Source organism: Bufo bufo, chromosome 7 (assembly GCF_905171765.1).
Source record: "Bufo bufo chromosome 7, aBufBuf1.1, whole genome shotgun sequence".
Taxonomy (NCBI): Eukaryota; Metazoa; Chordata; class Amphibia; order Anura; family Bufonidae; genus Bufo; species Bufo bufo.
The window spans coordinates 27,567,918-27,582,896 of record NC_053395.1 but is presented as its reverse complement, the minus strand read 5'-3'; the positions used below and the strand labels follow the sequence as shown (position 1 = coordinate 27,582,896).

The 14,979-nt window shown below is 46.0% G+C and overlaps 1 protein-coding gene across 1 annotated transcript in view; it reads left to right on the top strand.

Moving 5' to 3' along the window:
- Nucleotides 1-14,979, top strand: part of LOC121008959 (glucagon receptor-like) — a 33,050-nt gene that overhangs the window by 5,852 nt on the left and 12,219 nt on the right. Inside the window, exons 2-6 of the mRNA XM_040441797.1 lie at nt 5,944-6,040; nt 11,513-11,620; nt 12,590-12,717; nt 12,930-13,036; nt 13,840-13,996. Coding sequence (XP_040297731.1) covers nt 5,944-6,040; nt 11,513-11,620; nt 12,590-12,717; nt 12,930-13,036; nt 13,840-13,996 — 597 coding nt within the window. The remainder of the gene's footprint in view (nt 1-5,943; nt 6,041-11,512; nt 11,621-12,589; nt 12,718-12,929; nt 13,037-13,839; nt 13,997-14,979) is intronic.

The window sequence follows — 14,979 nt, the reverse complement described above, 5'->3', positions numbered from 1 at the left end:
TCAGAAAAATTTTAAGATTTGCTTCTAAACTTCTAAGCCTTGTAACAGCCCCAAAAAATAAAATAGCATTCCCAAAATGATCCAAACATGAAGTAGACATATGGGGAATGTAAAGTAATAACTATTTTTAGAGGTATTACTATGTATTATAGAAGTAGAGAAATTGAAACTTGGAAATTTGCAATTTTCTTTAATTTTTTGGTAAATTTGGTATTTTTTTTACTTCATTTTACCAGTGTCATGAAGTACAATATGTGCCGAAAAAACAATCTCAGAACGGCCTGGATAAGTCAAAGCGTTTTAAAGTTATCAGCACTTAAAGTGACACTGGTCAGATTTGCAAAAAATGGCCTGGTCCTTAAGGTGAAATAAGTGTCCTAAAGGGGTTAAGTTTTATTTCTGTAAGACTGAACAACCCCTTTAAAAGATTTATCTTCTTTTTTTTTTTATCTCCTCTCGCCCACAGCAGCGAGTCTTACAAGAATTGTATTACAATACATTTTTGAACCATAACGGGTGAGCACTGTGCTTCGTGGTCTAATTATGTTGCGGGCAATTCCGGGAACACGTGCCATACACTTGATCCTAGCCTGGTTTCATCCCACAATGTTCGCGGGTTGTTCCTGCGCAGACAGGCAGCCTCAGGTGCAGACAGCTCACAGCGCCCAAGGCTAACTGACTGCACAGACGCGACCCTAGTACATTGTGGGTTGAAACCGGGCTAGGATCAAATGCCCTATGTACGGCACGTGATCCCGGAAGTGCCTGCAACATTAGACCATGGAGCGTAAGGTAAAGATATTTATCATAATGCAATTCTTGCAGAACTCGCCAATGTGGACGAGATGAGATTTTAATAAAAATAAATCCCCAGATAACCCCTTTAATGGTGAAATAAACTTCTGGGTTACGCTAATATTAAATGCATGATACATTATGTGCCAGTTATTCCTTCGCTTGGCAAAGATTAGTAGAGAACCTATTGGTAGACAGCTGGTCGGATGTGCGTAGGCAGCGAGCTTGGCGTGTCATATCGATCAAGACAAACAAGAAGTAGATCAGGTAGATGGGAATCGGGATGACACTGCACGTCTATCTAGTTATGCCTTCCTTCCATTAAGTGCTATTTTATGGACTGGAGAACATACTGGTTTCTTCTCCCCAGGGAGCTGCTATTCTCGAGAAACAGTAGGAGGACAGAAATCATGAAAACAGCTAAAATAAAGAAATAAAAAAAAATACATTATGTCTAAAATAATTAAAGAGGTTCTTTGGGAATGAATGGGAACAAGACTAGTTGCCTCCACTTGCAGAGCTGCCTGGGAAGGTGAGGGGACGGGGCCTGACTACACTGCTCTACAATAGATGGCAATGATGCGATCCTGCCTATCAGGGCCGGCCTTAGGTGTCCAGGCGCCCTGTGCGAGCTAACCTTGTGGCGCCCCCCCCCCCCCCCCCAAAAAAAAAAAAAAACACTGCTTGTTGCTGGCATCATGGCATAGGCTGGCTGACTATCCAACCAAGTAGTTACCAGCCCACACACCCCAAAGGCCGGTGTAATGTTATACTTCCCTACTTCGTGAGATTTCCCTACCCTCGTCACTTCCGGTCGCACCGGACATGACGTGAGGAGGTGTGCAGCGCCGCGCAGGCGCACAACGTCAGGTTAGGGAAGTTTCACAGCAGAGTGCGCATGCGCCAGGAGTCTCGCCGGCGGTTAGGGTAGGGAAAAACTATGGGCCAGTGCGCAGGCGCAGTGATCGGATGGACACCGGCCGACACTGCGCATGCACCGGGAGCCTCACCAGCGGTTAGGGAAGGGAAAAATTATGTACGGGCCAGTGCTTTTTCCCTACCCTAACCGCTGGTGAGGCTCCCAGCGCATGCGCAGTGTCGGCCGGTGTCCTGCTGAGAACATCCATCCGATCACCGCACCTGTGCACTGGCCCATAATTTTTCCCTACCCTAACCGCCGGCGAGGCTCCCAGTGCATGCGCACTCTGCTGTGAAATTTCCCTAACCCATCGTTGTGCGCAGTGCGCCCCCCCAATATAATAAACATTGGTGGCACAGTGCGCCCCCCCCAACACCCCAGTATAATAAACATTGGTGGCGCAGTGCGCCCCCCCAACACCCCAGTATAATAAACATTGGTGGCGCAGTGCGCCCCCCCAACACCCCAGTATAATAAATATTGGTGGCGCAGTGTGCCCCCCCAACACCCCAGTATAATAAACATTGGTGGCGCAGTGCGCCCCCCAACACCCCAGTATAATAAACATTGGTGGCGCAGTGCGCCCCCCCAACACCCCAGTATAATAAACATTGGTGGCGCAGTGCGCCCCCCCAACACCCCAGTATAATAAACATTGGCGCAGTGCGCCCCCTCAATATAATAAACATTGGTGGCGCAGTGCGCCCCCCCTCAATATAATAAACATTGGTGGCGCAGTGCGCCCCCCCTCAATATAATAAACATTGGTGGCGCAGTGCGCCCCCCCTCAATATAATAAACATTGGTGGCGCAGTGGGCAGTGCCAATGAGGGTTAAAAAATAAAAAAATAATTAACTCACCTCCTCCAATTGATCGTCTTCTGTTCTTTCTTCATGACCTGTCAAAGGACCTGTGGTGACATCACTGTGCTCATCACATGATACATCACATGATCCATCACCATGGTAATGGATCATGTGATGAACTCAGTGACGTCACCACAGGTCCTGAAGAAAGACCGGCAGCTACGCGATCAACTGGAGGAGGTGAGTTAATTTTTTTAAATTATTTTTTAACCCTCATTGGCACTTCCCACTGAGCCACCAATGTTTCTTATACTGGGGGGGGCGCACTGTGCCACCAACGTTTCTTATACTAGGGGGGGGGCGCACTGAGCCACCAATTATGTTTCTTATATTGGGGGGGGGGGGGGGCGCACTGTGCCACCAACGTTTCTTATACAAATACAGGAGGCGGGTGCCAGAATCAAATAGCCGGCACCCGACCTCTGTGACAGGGAGCTGCGATCAGCGGCAGTTAACCCCTCAGGTACCGCACCTGAAGGGTTAACTCAACTGCAGCTGATCGCAGCTCCCTGTCACAGAGGTCGGGTGCCGGCTATTTGATTCCAGCACCCGCCTCCTGTATTTGTATTACAGGTCACAGGTCAGTTTTCTTCATTGGTGGCGCAGTGGACACAGCCCCTCCCCTCCTCCTCCTGCCTCTTCTTATTGGCAGCGGCGGGGGGCAGCAGGCAGGTCAGACAGGGGAGGGGGAGATGGAGGGGGCGCCCCGAGGGAGAACACAAGTACAGCCTCGCCTGCCGCAGATTACATTGCGAGCTGTCGGCCGCCCAGCGCCCCTGTTACTATGGCGCCCTGTGCGGCCGCACAGCCCGCACACCCCAAAGGCCGGCCCTGCTGCCTATGATATGCCATCATGGCTGAGCAGCCTGACAGGCACCATCATCAGTGTGTAGTATATGCAAGTACCAGAGCATACATAAATCTACCTGACCTATGTAAATGGGAATCATTCGTGGAGACAGACAGTAAAGGGCCCCTAGCAAAAGAAATGCATGGACCTCTTGCTGTCCATTATCTATTTTTTGAGGGGACTGTTGATCTTCCTGACTTTCCTTAGGGGTAATTAAAAAAAAATCACACTTTTGGGCAACCTCTGGGTGTAATTGTGCATGATGGGGATCATGTGTTCAAACCGCTACATGAAGGGTACTTGGGGCCTCCATCACCTTCCTGTCCAGGAAGTTCTTCTAATCCAGTTGGGGCTTTATACATAACTGATGGCCCAAGGTAGCCTCTAGGTTCATACAATGCTCCACGTCTCAAAAATCTAGAGGTTCCAAATGGGCTGATGTCCCACCTATATAGAATTTACTAGATAGTTGAAAGTAGTGAACTTAAAGGGATTTTCCAGGCTACAGATATTGATGATCCATCCTCTGTGTAGTTGTCATGTTGGGGTACTACAGCACAGCTCCCATTCAACTGAGCTGCAGCACCCTGGCATGGCCACTGCACAATATATGGATCCTTCTGCTTCCAGTTAGGGCCACTATATCGACCCAGCGCAGTGGCTGCCGAAATCAGTTGAACAATGGGGTATCGGACCCCCATCAGTATGATATTGATGCCCTATCCTGAGGATAGGTCATCCATATCTGTAGCCCGGAGAACCCCTGGCTATGAAAAAATCAGCCTAAACTAAACGGCCGTGTGCATATACCTCTTTTCTGCTAGTTAGGTGCTGTTCTAGCACATGTGACCACTGAGACCAGTGATTGGCCACAACGATTACGGGGCCAAACTACTTCTTCTCCAACGGGGACTGGAAGCAGCCTGGAACGGGCACTAGCACAGGAACAGCAGGACTGCAGACAACCAATTTTCTTTTCAGTTTGGTACGATACAGGTTAGGACTATTGTAGTTGTCAGCTCCTAGGCCGGACACCCACTTTAATAGGGTGGTCCAATGTCAATATTTATGACATATTACTAGGATATGCCACAAATGCCAGGTTCAAATACTAATTCTGGGACCCTGTCCTATCTCAAGAATGGGGTGCCCAGTAAAAGAAGAACAGCCGGTGGATTCCTCTAAATTCACTGCTGTAGGAGTCAGTGTGCCCATAGATGTGAATGGAGGATGACCAGGCATGTGCGGCTGCCCTCCCATCACTTCAGGAGGCCCTGTTCTAGAGATAGGAGGGGGTCCCAGAGGTGGGACTCAAATCATTCTGACATTTCTGGCCTATCCTAGCAATATGCCATAAATGTTCAGATGGGACAACCGCTTTAAGGTATGTCGTATTCCTGTCGTCCAAAAAGACCACACCTCTGATCAATTCCAAATCAACGGCCCCCATGGTGTCTCTAAGGTATGTCTATTATAGGCCTCGGCCCATAACATAGAATGAGCTTGGCATTATTTTGATAGCTGACATGAATTGATGTAATTAGCCTCATTAGAAGAGCTAACTTTTACCAGTTTAATTATACTTGATTGTCATGTGTTTGAACAACTGTGCTTTTCAGCGACCTGCGGCGGAGGCACAATTAATTCAAGACGAGCTTTCTATAATTACATTTATTAATCCTAATGACCTTCCTTTCCAACACAATCACATCTTATATGATTTCCGATTAGGATAATAGAAAGGTTGATTTAGGTCTATAAATATCAGATTGGTCCCCGCTGCATCTTCCTTACTTCCTTCCCACCTTCCTTTCTTCTTCTCACTTATTTTCCCCTTATACTCTCTTCCCACCGCTCCATTCCTTTCTATGGGACTTCGGAGATAGCCGAGTACAGCTGTCGCCCCATAGACATTGAATGGAGCGGTAGTGTGCATAGTCTCCATGCAATCTGGGACATGGATCCCCCGTTCTCTTCTCGTGATCATTCAATTTATCATTCCATTTGTGCCAGTATTCTGGTGGAAAGAAAGTCACAAATTTTGGTGGACGCTAACCTTGCACAACAATTTGCGACTTTTTAGAATATTTACGCTTCTCTTGGCTCTTTTAAAAGTGACATTTTCTGTAGAGGACTATAAGGCCGCAAAACACGTAGTGCTGACCGGGTCTGCGATCTGCAAGATGTGGCCAAAGATAGGACATATCCTATCAGGAAGAGCTTCCATGTGTTTCCATGTGCTTCCGGGTCTGTGCCTCCGCGCTGCAAAAGGTAAGACCTGTCCTATCTTTGGCCGCATCTTGCGGATCGCAGACATATTGAAGTCAGTGGGTCCGCGATGCAGAGTGCACGCGACCGGTGCCAGTGCTTTGCGGATCCGCGGTTTGCAGTCTGTAAAATGGACACAGCAGGCACATGGTCGTGTGAATGCGGCCTAACTCTCATCGTTTAGATGAATCGTCTAAATCATTTCTCAGGTTCTCACTTGTTGCCTTCTCTTTGGTGTTTGCAGAGTGTCGCAGGAAAAGTTCTGGAGAAAACGATTGAAGAATGGATAAGATATAAAGAAGACTGCTACAAATGGATGACAAGCACGCCGCATCCTCAAGGTCACCGCCTCCATTATCTCTGTCAATGGCACCATAGCAGTTGTCATTAAAGGGGTTCTCCGAGATTAGGAACCCCTTTTGTTATGGCCAGGCAGGGTGCGGGGATTTAAAAAAATGTACTTTCCTGCTACCGGTGCTCCTGTTCCAGCACTGAGCTTCCTCCTTCTCCACTTCAGGTCCCCGCAGGACTGGAAGTGTGATGTGCCATCTACATGCAAGTCAATGCTGCCAGCCAACAGTCTAGGCCAGTGGTGGCGGACCTATGGCACTCAGAACCCTCTCTGTGAGCACCCGCACCCTGGAAAAAGTCTAAGGTGTACCGATATGTCTTAGACTTTTCCTGCCATTGAATGCGCCCTGGGTATTATAGCTAAATGATAAAGTACATGGAAGATATACTGGACTGGACTGATGTAGCCAATTATGTGGTCTAAGTTTGCATAACGAGGGTAATAAGAGGGAAACCATCGCCAAACATCGCCGGCGGCTTGTATCTGATTACTGCCAACAGGGGAACGGGGCCCTCAATCTGCGGCTACCTTCCCTCTTATTACCCTCGTTATGCAAATGTAGACCACATCATTGGCTAAGTTTTGCCCTTTTTCTTTTGAGTAGTTTTGGTCAGTTATAGGTGATCCCTAAATCAATTCATAATCTTTGTCCTCAGGCACCATATTTCCCCTGAGGTGGTGCTTCTAGTGGTGAATCCCTCTGACGTCGGTGGTCCTGCCACCATTTTTTTCCATTGTTATGGAATCCATGATAGCAAAAAAGCTAAGGAGACTGTCTAAATGGAAAAACTGTGCTTGTTGCCCCTAGCAACCAATCACAGCTCAGCTTTCATTTTTCAAGAGCTATATAACAGATGAAAGCTGCGCTGTGATTGGCTGAAGAAATCTCCCTCACCGAGGGCCTGTAGGAGCCTGTAGAAATCTATGGATGCTGTATTTATTTTATACCTCATAGATCGGCCATCTGATCTGTGCATTATGCATAAGATCCAGGTCACCAGTATTATGCATAGTCCTTGACATACACGAAGAGGCAGCAGAAAATGTCACCTAATGTGCTAATGGAAGGGATTTCTATGAATCACTGGTGTGAGGCCATGGAGGGTTCATGTGCGAGTGTCAATATTATACATTAAGTAGCATTTCTGTCGAATACATACCGCATAAATCACGATAAATAGAAGCCATTGAGCCCCCAGCATCCGTCCGGCTGGTTCCTAGTTATATCTGTTTCACGGAAAGCTGAGTGACAGCCAATATGGCCGCCATTACAACAAGAAGTCTGTCACATAGCAAATCCGAATACCAAATCTGGCCATGCTGCCATATCTGCATATGGTAACGGGCGTGCCCATGTGGCATCCGTTTTTAGTCCTAGCTGGCTCCGGGAGAAAGGGAAATCCGACTTAAGGGTCGAATTAGCGAATATGTTGCTGTGTAACTAGATATTTTCCATTCAGGACCCTGGGAAAGCTGGACGACAACTATGGGAGCTATAATAGCAGCCACACAGCTTTCCAAGAACCAGATATCATTTCGAATCCGCTGAAAACCGCTGACTATTTTCGCAGATTTGTAGCCACCTTCTTCTAGTCCAGAGCTCCAAATCCACTGCATAGATGATGACATCCCGTCTGCCTGCAGCCACCACTATCTGCATAGTGCTATATAGTTTCCAGAGAACCCCTTTAAGTGGAAGAAATTTTAATTTAAAAAACTAATAAGTCAGAAAAGTAGAGCAGGTGCTTCATAAATATGGCGCTCACTCTGACCACTATATTTCTCAATGTATTCTGGCCTAAATACACTGATAAATCTCCTGCTTACCATCTATTACAAAGCTGGCTGCCTGAAACCACCACTAGGGGGAGCTCCTTGCATAGGAACTTATGCCGTTACCATTGACTGAAGTGGAAGCTGCAATCAACTGTTTGTACTGAGCTTCCCCTAGTGGTGGCTGCAAATAAAATGAAACTCCCCCTAGTGGTGGCAATAGGCAGTCAGCATGTTATGTAGGTCTGTGCAGGGGATTTGGTCCAGTGTATCAGAAAAATAAAGCTCCGACCGCTATAGCAATATATTATGAAATGGATTAGCGCAGAATTTTGGACGTAAAAACATCATAAATGATAAACTATGGAAATTATATTTAGTTTATTTTAGGGTCGAGTTTTAATTGTCAGCCTTCATCAGTCGCACATAGTTTCCTTTGTCCCATTGCTGCAGGGCAGGTGAGCTTTCAATTTCCAGAGAAGGGTCTCTGACCGGAAAGCCTTTTGACATTTGACCCGGTGTCCAGCACAAGGAAATAACTCTTCCTATGGCATCTGTCTTCATCTTTACAATATGTGTGATTGCAGGAAGTGACACAGAGCTTGCAATCAATTTTTCCGTACCAGCTGTGTTCACTTATAGGATAGTCTCGTTCAGAAAACCTATGGGAACAGTGCAGCCATGAATTAGACAGCCCCAGCAAGCGTACATGTAGCCCCTCTATACTGTATAGTCATAGGGGGTCATCTATGAAGAACGGCATTTTAGACGCTGGTCTTAATAACCCCTGCGCTGGAGGTGGATCCGCCGAAATGAGGCGCCGGCCTCTACATAACTTCGATGCATCCACCGACGGTCTGAATCTACATCGGCTTCCTTGCTGATTTAGATTTAGAACATTTTCTACACCCTTCCCCGCCCTCCTTTTTAAGACCTGGCGTGAGCAGGGAAAAGTCGCAGATTGCGGTCAAATCTGAGACAGACGCCAGAAAACTGGCATATATCAGTTAGTGAATGACCCCCATAGTGTTCTGCTATGTGTGTAAGGCTGCATATAGTCCCATCAAGGGCGTACACAGATCTCATAGAGCTCCATAGACAAAACTTAGTATGGGCCCCCTCCTGCCCCACCCAGTTTCCTAGCATTATTTAAGTATTTTCAGTAATTTTATTTAATTAATTCCCGGAGAACCCCTTTAAGTGGGAAAACTTTTAATGAAAAAAAATATATATACAGGGAGTGCAGAATTATTAGGCAAGTTGTATTTTTGAGGATTAATTTTATTATTGAACAACAACCATGTTCTCAATGAACCCAAAAAACTCATTAATATCAAAGCTGAATATTTTTGGAAGTAGTTTTTAGTTTGTTTTTAGTTTTAGCTATTTTAGGGGGATATCTGTGTGTGCAGGTGACTATTACTGTGCATAATTATTAGGCAACTTAACAAAAAACAAATATATACCCATTTAAATTATTTATTTTTACCAGTGAAACCAATATAACATCTCAACATTCACAAATATACATTTCTGACATTCAAAAACAAAACAAAAACAAATCAGTGACCAATATAGCCACCTTTCTTTGCAAGGACACTCAAAAGCCTGCCATCCATGGATTCTGTCAGTGTTTTGATCTGTTCACCATCAACATTGCGTGCAGCAGCAACCACAGCCTCCCAGACACTGTTCAGAGAGGTGTACTGTTTTCCCTCCTTGTAAATCTCACATTTGATGATGGACCACAGGTTCTCAATGGGGTTCAGATCAGGTGAACAAGGAGGCCATGTCATTAGATTTTCTTCTTTTTACCCTTTCTTGCCAGCCACGCTGTGGAGTACTTGGACGCATGTGATGGAGCATTGTCCTGCATGAAAATCATGTTTTTCTTGAAGGATGCAGACTTCTTCCTGTACCACTGCTTGAAGAAGGTGTCTTCCAGAAACTGGCAGTAGGACTGGGAGTTGAGCTTGACTCCATCCTCAACCCGAAAAGGCCCCACAAGCTCATCTTTGATGATACCAGCCCAAACCAGTACTCCACCTCCACCTTGCTGGCGTCTGAGTCGGACTGGAGCTCTCTGCCCTTTACCAATCCAGCCACGGGCCCATCCATCTGGCCCATCAAGACTCACTCTCATTTCATCAGTCCATAAAACCTTAGAAAAATCAGTCTTGAGATATTTCTTGGCCCAGTCTTGACGTTTCAGCTTGTGTGTCTTGTTCAGTGGTGGTCGTCTTTCAGCCTTTCTTACCTTGGCCATGTCTCTGAGTATTGCACACCTTGTGCTTTTGGGCACTCCAGTGATGTTGCAGCTCTGAAATATGGCCAAACTGGTGGCAAGTGGCATCTTGGCAGCTGCACGCTTGACTTTTCTCAGTTCATGGGCAGTTATTTTGCGCCTTGGTTTTTCCACACGCTTCTTGCGACCCTGTTGACTATTTTGAATGAAACGCTTGATTGTTCGATGATCACGATTCAGAAGCTTTGCAATTTTAAGAGTGCTGCATCCCTCTGCAAGATATCTCACTATTTTTGACTTTTCTGAGCCTGTCAAGTCCTTCTTTTGACCCATTTTGCCAAAGGAAAGGAAGTTGCCTAATAATTATGCACACCTGATATAGGGTGTTGATGTCATTAGACCACACCCCTTCTCATTACAGAGATGCACATCACCTAATATGCTTAATTGGTAGTAGGCTTTCGAGCCTATACAGCTTGGAGTAAGACAACATGCATAAAGAGGATGATGTGGTCAAAATACTCATTTGCCTAATAATTCTGCACGCAGTGTAATAATTCACCCTCAGCTTTAAATTTCTATGTTAGTAAAGTAGACCAGCTCACTCTGACCACCATATTTCTCAATGTATTCACACCAGACAGCTGGCCTAAATACTTTGAAAAATCTCCTGCTTTCCTTCGATTAAAAATCTGTCTGCCTGCAGCCACCACTAGGGGGGGCTCAGTGCATAGGAATTTATGCAGTTACCATTGACTGAAATGGAAGCTGTAATCATCTGTTTGTACTGAGCTCCCCCTAGTGGTGGCTGCATGAAAATGAAGTGTTTTCACATCAGACAGAGAAGGAGTTCACCGCCAAGCCCCTGGTCTTCTTCCACTGAAGGTACACCACTGGTTCCCATGTAGCCTGGAGCCCACGTAGGGATCTATGGTACTGTATGTTCAGTTCAGTAGAACTGCCAGGGGGGTTGGGTTACCCATTAAACACATTCAGTGAGTGTCCCACTCACCAGTCTGAATGGAGAAGTAGCTTAGTGGGCATTCTCAGCTATGTTCATGTCACCCACTTACCATACGGGAGAGTGACTGCCACCTGTCCGCCAGGAATGGGTGACCCGACACCCTAAGGGTTCGGCTAAATGGTGATTTTGGATCTGACACATGTAGTGCACCCTATATTGCAGTGTTGCAGGGCAGCAATAGAAATGAATAGGACTGCGTCCCCAGAATCGCAGTATCAGATTCTGGGTTAGCGGCAAATGTGCAAGTCGCGAAGTGACCCCATTCATTTCTATCGCTGCCCTGCTACACTGCGATACTTGGGCGTGTAACGCGTGTCACGCCCAAAAATTGCTGTGTAGCCGAACCCTAATTCTCCGGGTTCCTATCGATAAACTTTATATCTTTTTGACATTCTTGATTTTCACTCCTCCCTTGGCAGGTCTGCATTGCAACCGCACTTTTGACATGTATGCCTGCTGGCCAGATGGCACACCCGGAACGGTCGCCAGCGTGTCTTGTCCTTATTATCTTCCTTGGTTCCAGAAAGGTAATTTTCAGTAATTACTGATGTCCGTAGACTGCTTTGTATCAGTTCTTTAGGAAGTAGTCAGACCCTTGAGGCAGGAGGCGCTGCAGGCCTCATGAAGGGCACTAGCTCTGGGGGGGACTCTCTCAGACAGTGTAAATGATAAAAACAGACATTACTGTGAGCACATTCAATAAATGGTCGGGGAAGGCTGTAAATGTACAAGAACAGACTTTATTTTGCAGTTAATAGTCCATGATAATGAAGTGTTGTCTTGGAAATTCCCCAGCGGTAAAGGTAATTCTACTGATGGTAATTTACAGGTAGCATTTAGGATGTAGGGGCCCAAGGAGGTCACAGGCTAGAACACAGCCATATAAATGGAATATAGAGTTTATTGTGCCCTCTAGTGGTGATTATGAGAAATGCAACCTTAAAAGTAGACTTGGCAGCCAGACTTGAGGGTTTGTTCACATGTAGCATTTTTGCTTCGTTTTGGCAGCTCAGATATTACATTGAAGTTACCGTAAATCCCCTCTAGGGGAATCTCAGATTTTTGGAAGTTATAAAAAGGCAATATTGCAATATGGTTTTCAATAGATTCCGGTCTATTATTTGGTCTTTGCAGTTTTTAAAGGGGTATTCCCATCTAAAACATTTTTAGCACAAATGTCTGGTAGATTTAGGTCCTACCTCCAAAACCTACACCTGTTTCTCGAACAGGGCCCTGACCCTGTCTCACCTGGATGCGGCAGACAGAGGTGGTTGGACAGATGAACACAGCCAGGGTGGGCTGTGCTAAGCTGTTTCTCAACCCCATTTACTGAATTGTAGTTCTCTGCACAGCACCTGATCGGGAGCAGCGCTGCGCAGGGAAAGACGCCAAAGGGGCCATAAGAGAAGGTGCACGTGGGCTGTCATGTAGATATTCTTATCTTCGTACTGGCTATGTACCTATGATCCGTATTAATGCTTTCTGTGTCTTGGCAGTTAAAAATGGACAGGTATCTCGACTCTGTGGGCTAGACGGCCACTGGGTGACGATCAATGGGACACAACTCTGGAGGAACTCATCACAGTGTGAAGACGAGGAGGAGATGGATATGATGGAGAAAGAGGTGAAACCATCATTATGTGGCATATTTTTTTATTCCATATGAGTACTGGATATAGAAATATAGCGGGTAGCCACTGTGGGAACTATAGATTGAAGATACTCCTTTTCTTTCCACCACTAGGGGGAGCTCACTGCAGACAGGGGTATTTTTGAGTTCAATGTATAACTCCATTAGATCCTCAGCATTAATACCTTGTGTCTATGTCTTCTTAGGTAGGAACAAAGGATTTGCTGCTGAGTTTCAGAGCTCTGTACACTGTGGGTTATTCAGTGTCATTGATGGCCCTCCTGTCATCCCTACTGATCCTAACCATGTGTAGGTAAATATCTCTTCTAGTTACACGCACCCCTGGCTAAGCACTCTGCCGAGGCTACCATGGGCGCTTTTATATTACCCATCTGTACACTATACCATTCCTGCCAAGTCTGCATTGTTATGGGGGTCAGGGATAGACATGGACATATAGCAGAATTCAAATGGGGCCCCCTACTGGTAGTGGCTCATGTCACTATAATGTGTTCTGATCAGAGACTGGTGGTTTCTTTCCTCCTAAACTAATTAAGACAAGAAGGATGGGCACCTGGTTTGGACACCTTCACTTGTAGAAGCCACTTTGGCAGCCTTCACCCATCATGGTGGTCATTGTTTTATCAAACCCATTGAACTCAAGTCAGTGTAGACTTGTGACATCAGTAAACGGTTTCCCATCTTTAGGTAGATGACCCCTACACCATGTGTCTCTCAAACTGCTGAATCTATGTGCACCCCCTATAAATACATCCTATTACATCAGAGGTATAGCTATGGGGGAGGCAGAGGTTGCAGTGGGGCATGGACCTTGTGTCTGAGTAGGCTCAAAGGCTATATTAAAAGACCACTGTAGAAGGTTGGAGGACCCTGGTAAAGACTTAAAGAAAGGGTCTTCAAGTTGCATGACATGACATCAGTCCTATCAAAACGTCTTCTGGATTTCTCCAAGCCTCCTCCACAACCTACTAGCATACATAATGGGTTGGTCAACATTGTCTCTGGATGTAGACCATGACTTCTTCTGATCTGCATTCAACAAAGACTCGGCAGGTTCCTCTGTTCCTTACCAGACAAGTCCTTGTATCGTTCCAGGAAGCTGCGCTGCACCAGGAATTACATCCACGCCAATCTGTTCTTCTCCTTTGCCCTGCGTGGAGTATCAGTCATTGTAAAGGACGTTTTAATGGAGAAGAGATGGGGCATGCAGATCATTGAGGTGACAGACTGGGAGCTCCTCATCAGCAATAAGGTAAGAGAGGGTATACAACCATCCACCTTTCTGCCTTATAAGTTCAGAGAGTAAAGTTATTTTAAAGGGGTTCTTCGGGACTAATAAAATGAATAGCAAATCATTAGGATTGTCCATCCTAGATTGGAGGTTGGACCACCAATGCGCAACTTGCTGGTTTTCAGTAACTATAGATACATATCAAAATGCTATCGAAAATATGAAACAGTATACGTCCCCAATATTCACATAAGTAAACATGCCTGATTAGGACAATAAAAAGAAAATAGAGGGACCAACTAGTTTTAACCAGAACTAAGATAGTGTGGTCTACATAAATGACCTAGTGTCCTCTCATTGACACTATTCCTGGTACGCTCGTCCCCTATGCTGTTTCTGTATCTTTCTACCGTTCAACGCATTTCTGTGCAAGAGTGACCCTGCACGTCATCAGGAGCAGACATTAACAGTAGCAAGTGTTATCAAACGCACATAGTAGCGTGCGGACTGGCAGTATTTCGGCGCTGTGACGGCCGTACCGGCCGCCCGTGCTTCGGCTTGAAATAGGTCAAACCCCACCCCTCAGCAGGCGCGGTCTCGATGGTAGCCAATCGTGGTTGGCTACCATCGAGACCGCGCCGGCTGAGGGGTGTGGTTTGACCTATTTCAAGCCGAAGTGCGGGCGGCCGGTACGGCCGTCATAGCGCCAAAATACTGCCAGTCCGCACGCTACTATGTCATTGGTCCTTGGAAATTCCTTGTCTGCAACAATGAGAATTTATTACATTAGATCTTTCCCATCCGCATATGACCAATACTAATAACTATACATGCAAATTAGCTCTTCTCCAGAAGGAAGAAAACTGCCTCTAGTGCCACCTATAGGTGACTTTCCTGTAAGTCAGTGTCCGACCCTTCATAGGTTATGGACATGGGTCATTCTACTTTCCTAACAACTCATAAACGCTCATTTAAACCCTTAATGACCGAGGAATATATCCGTC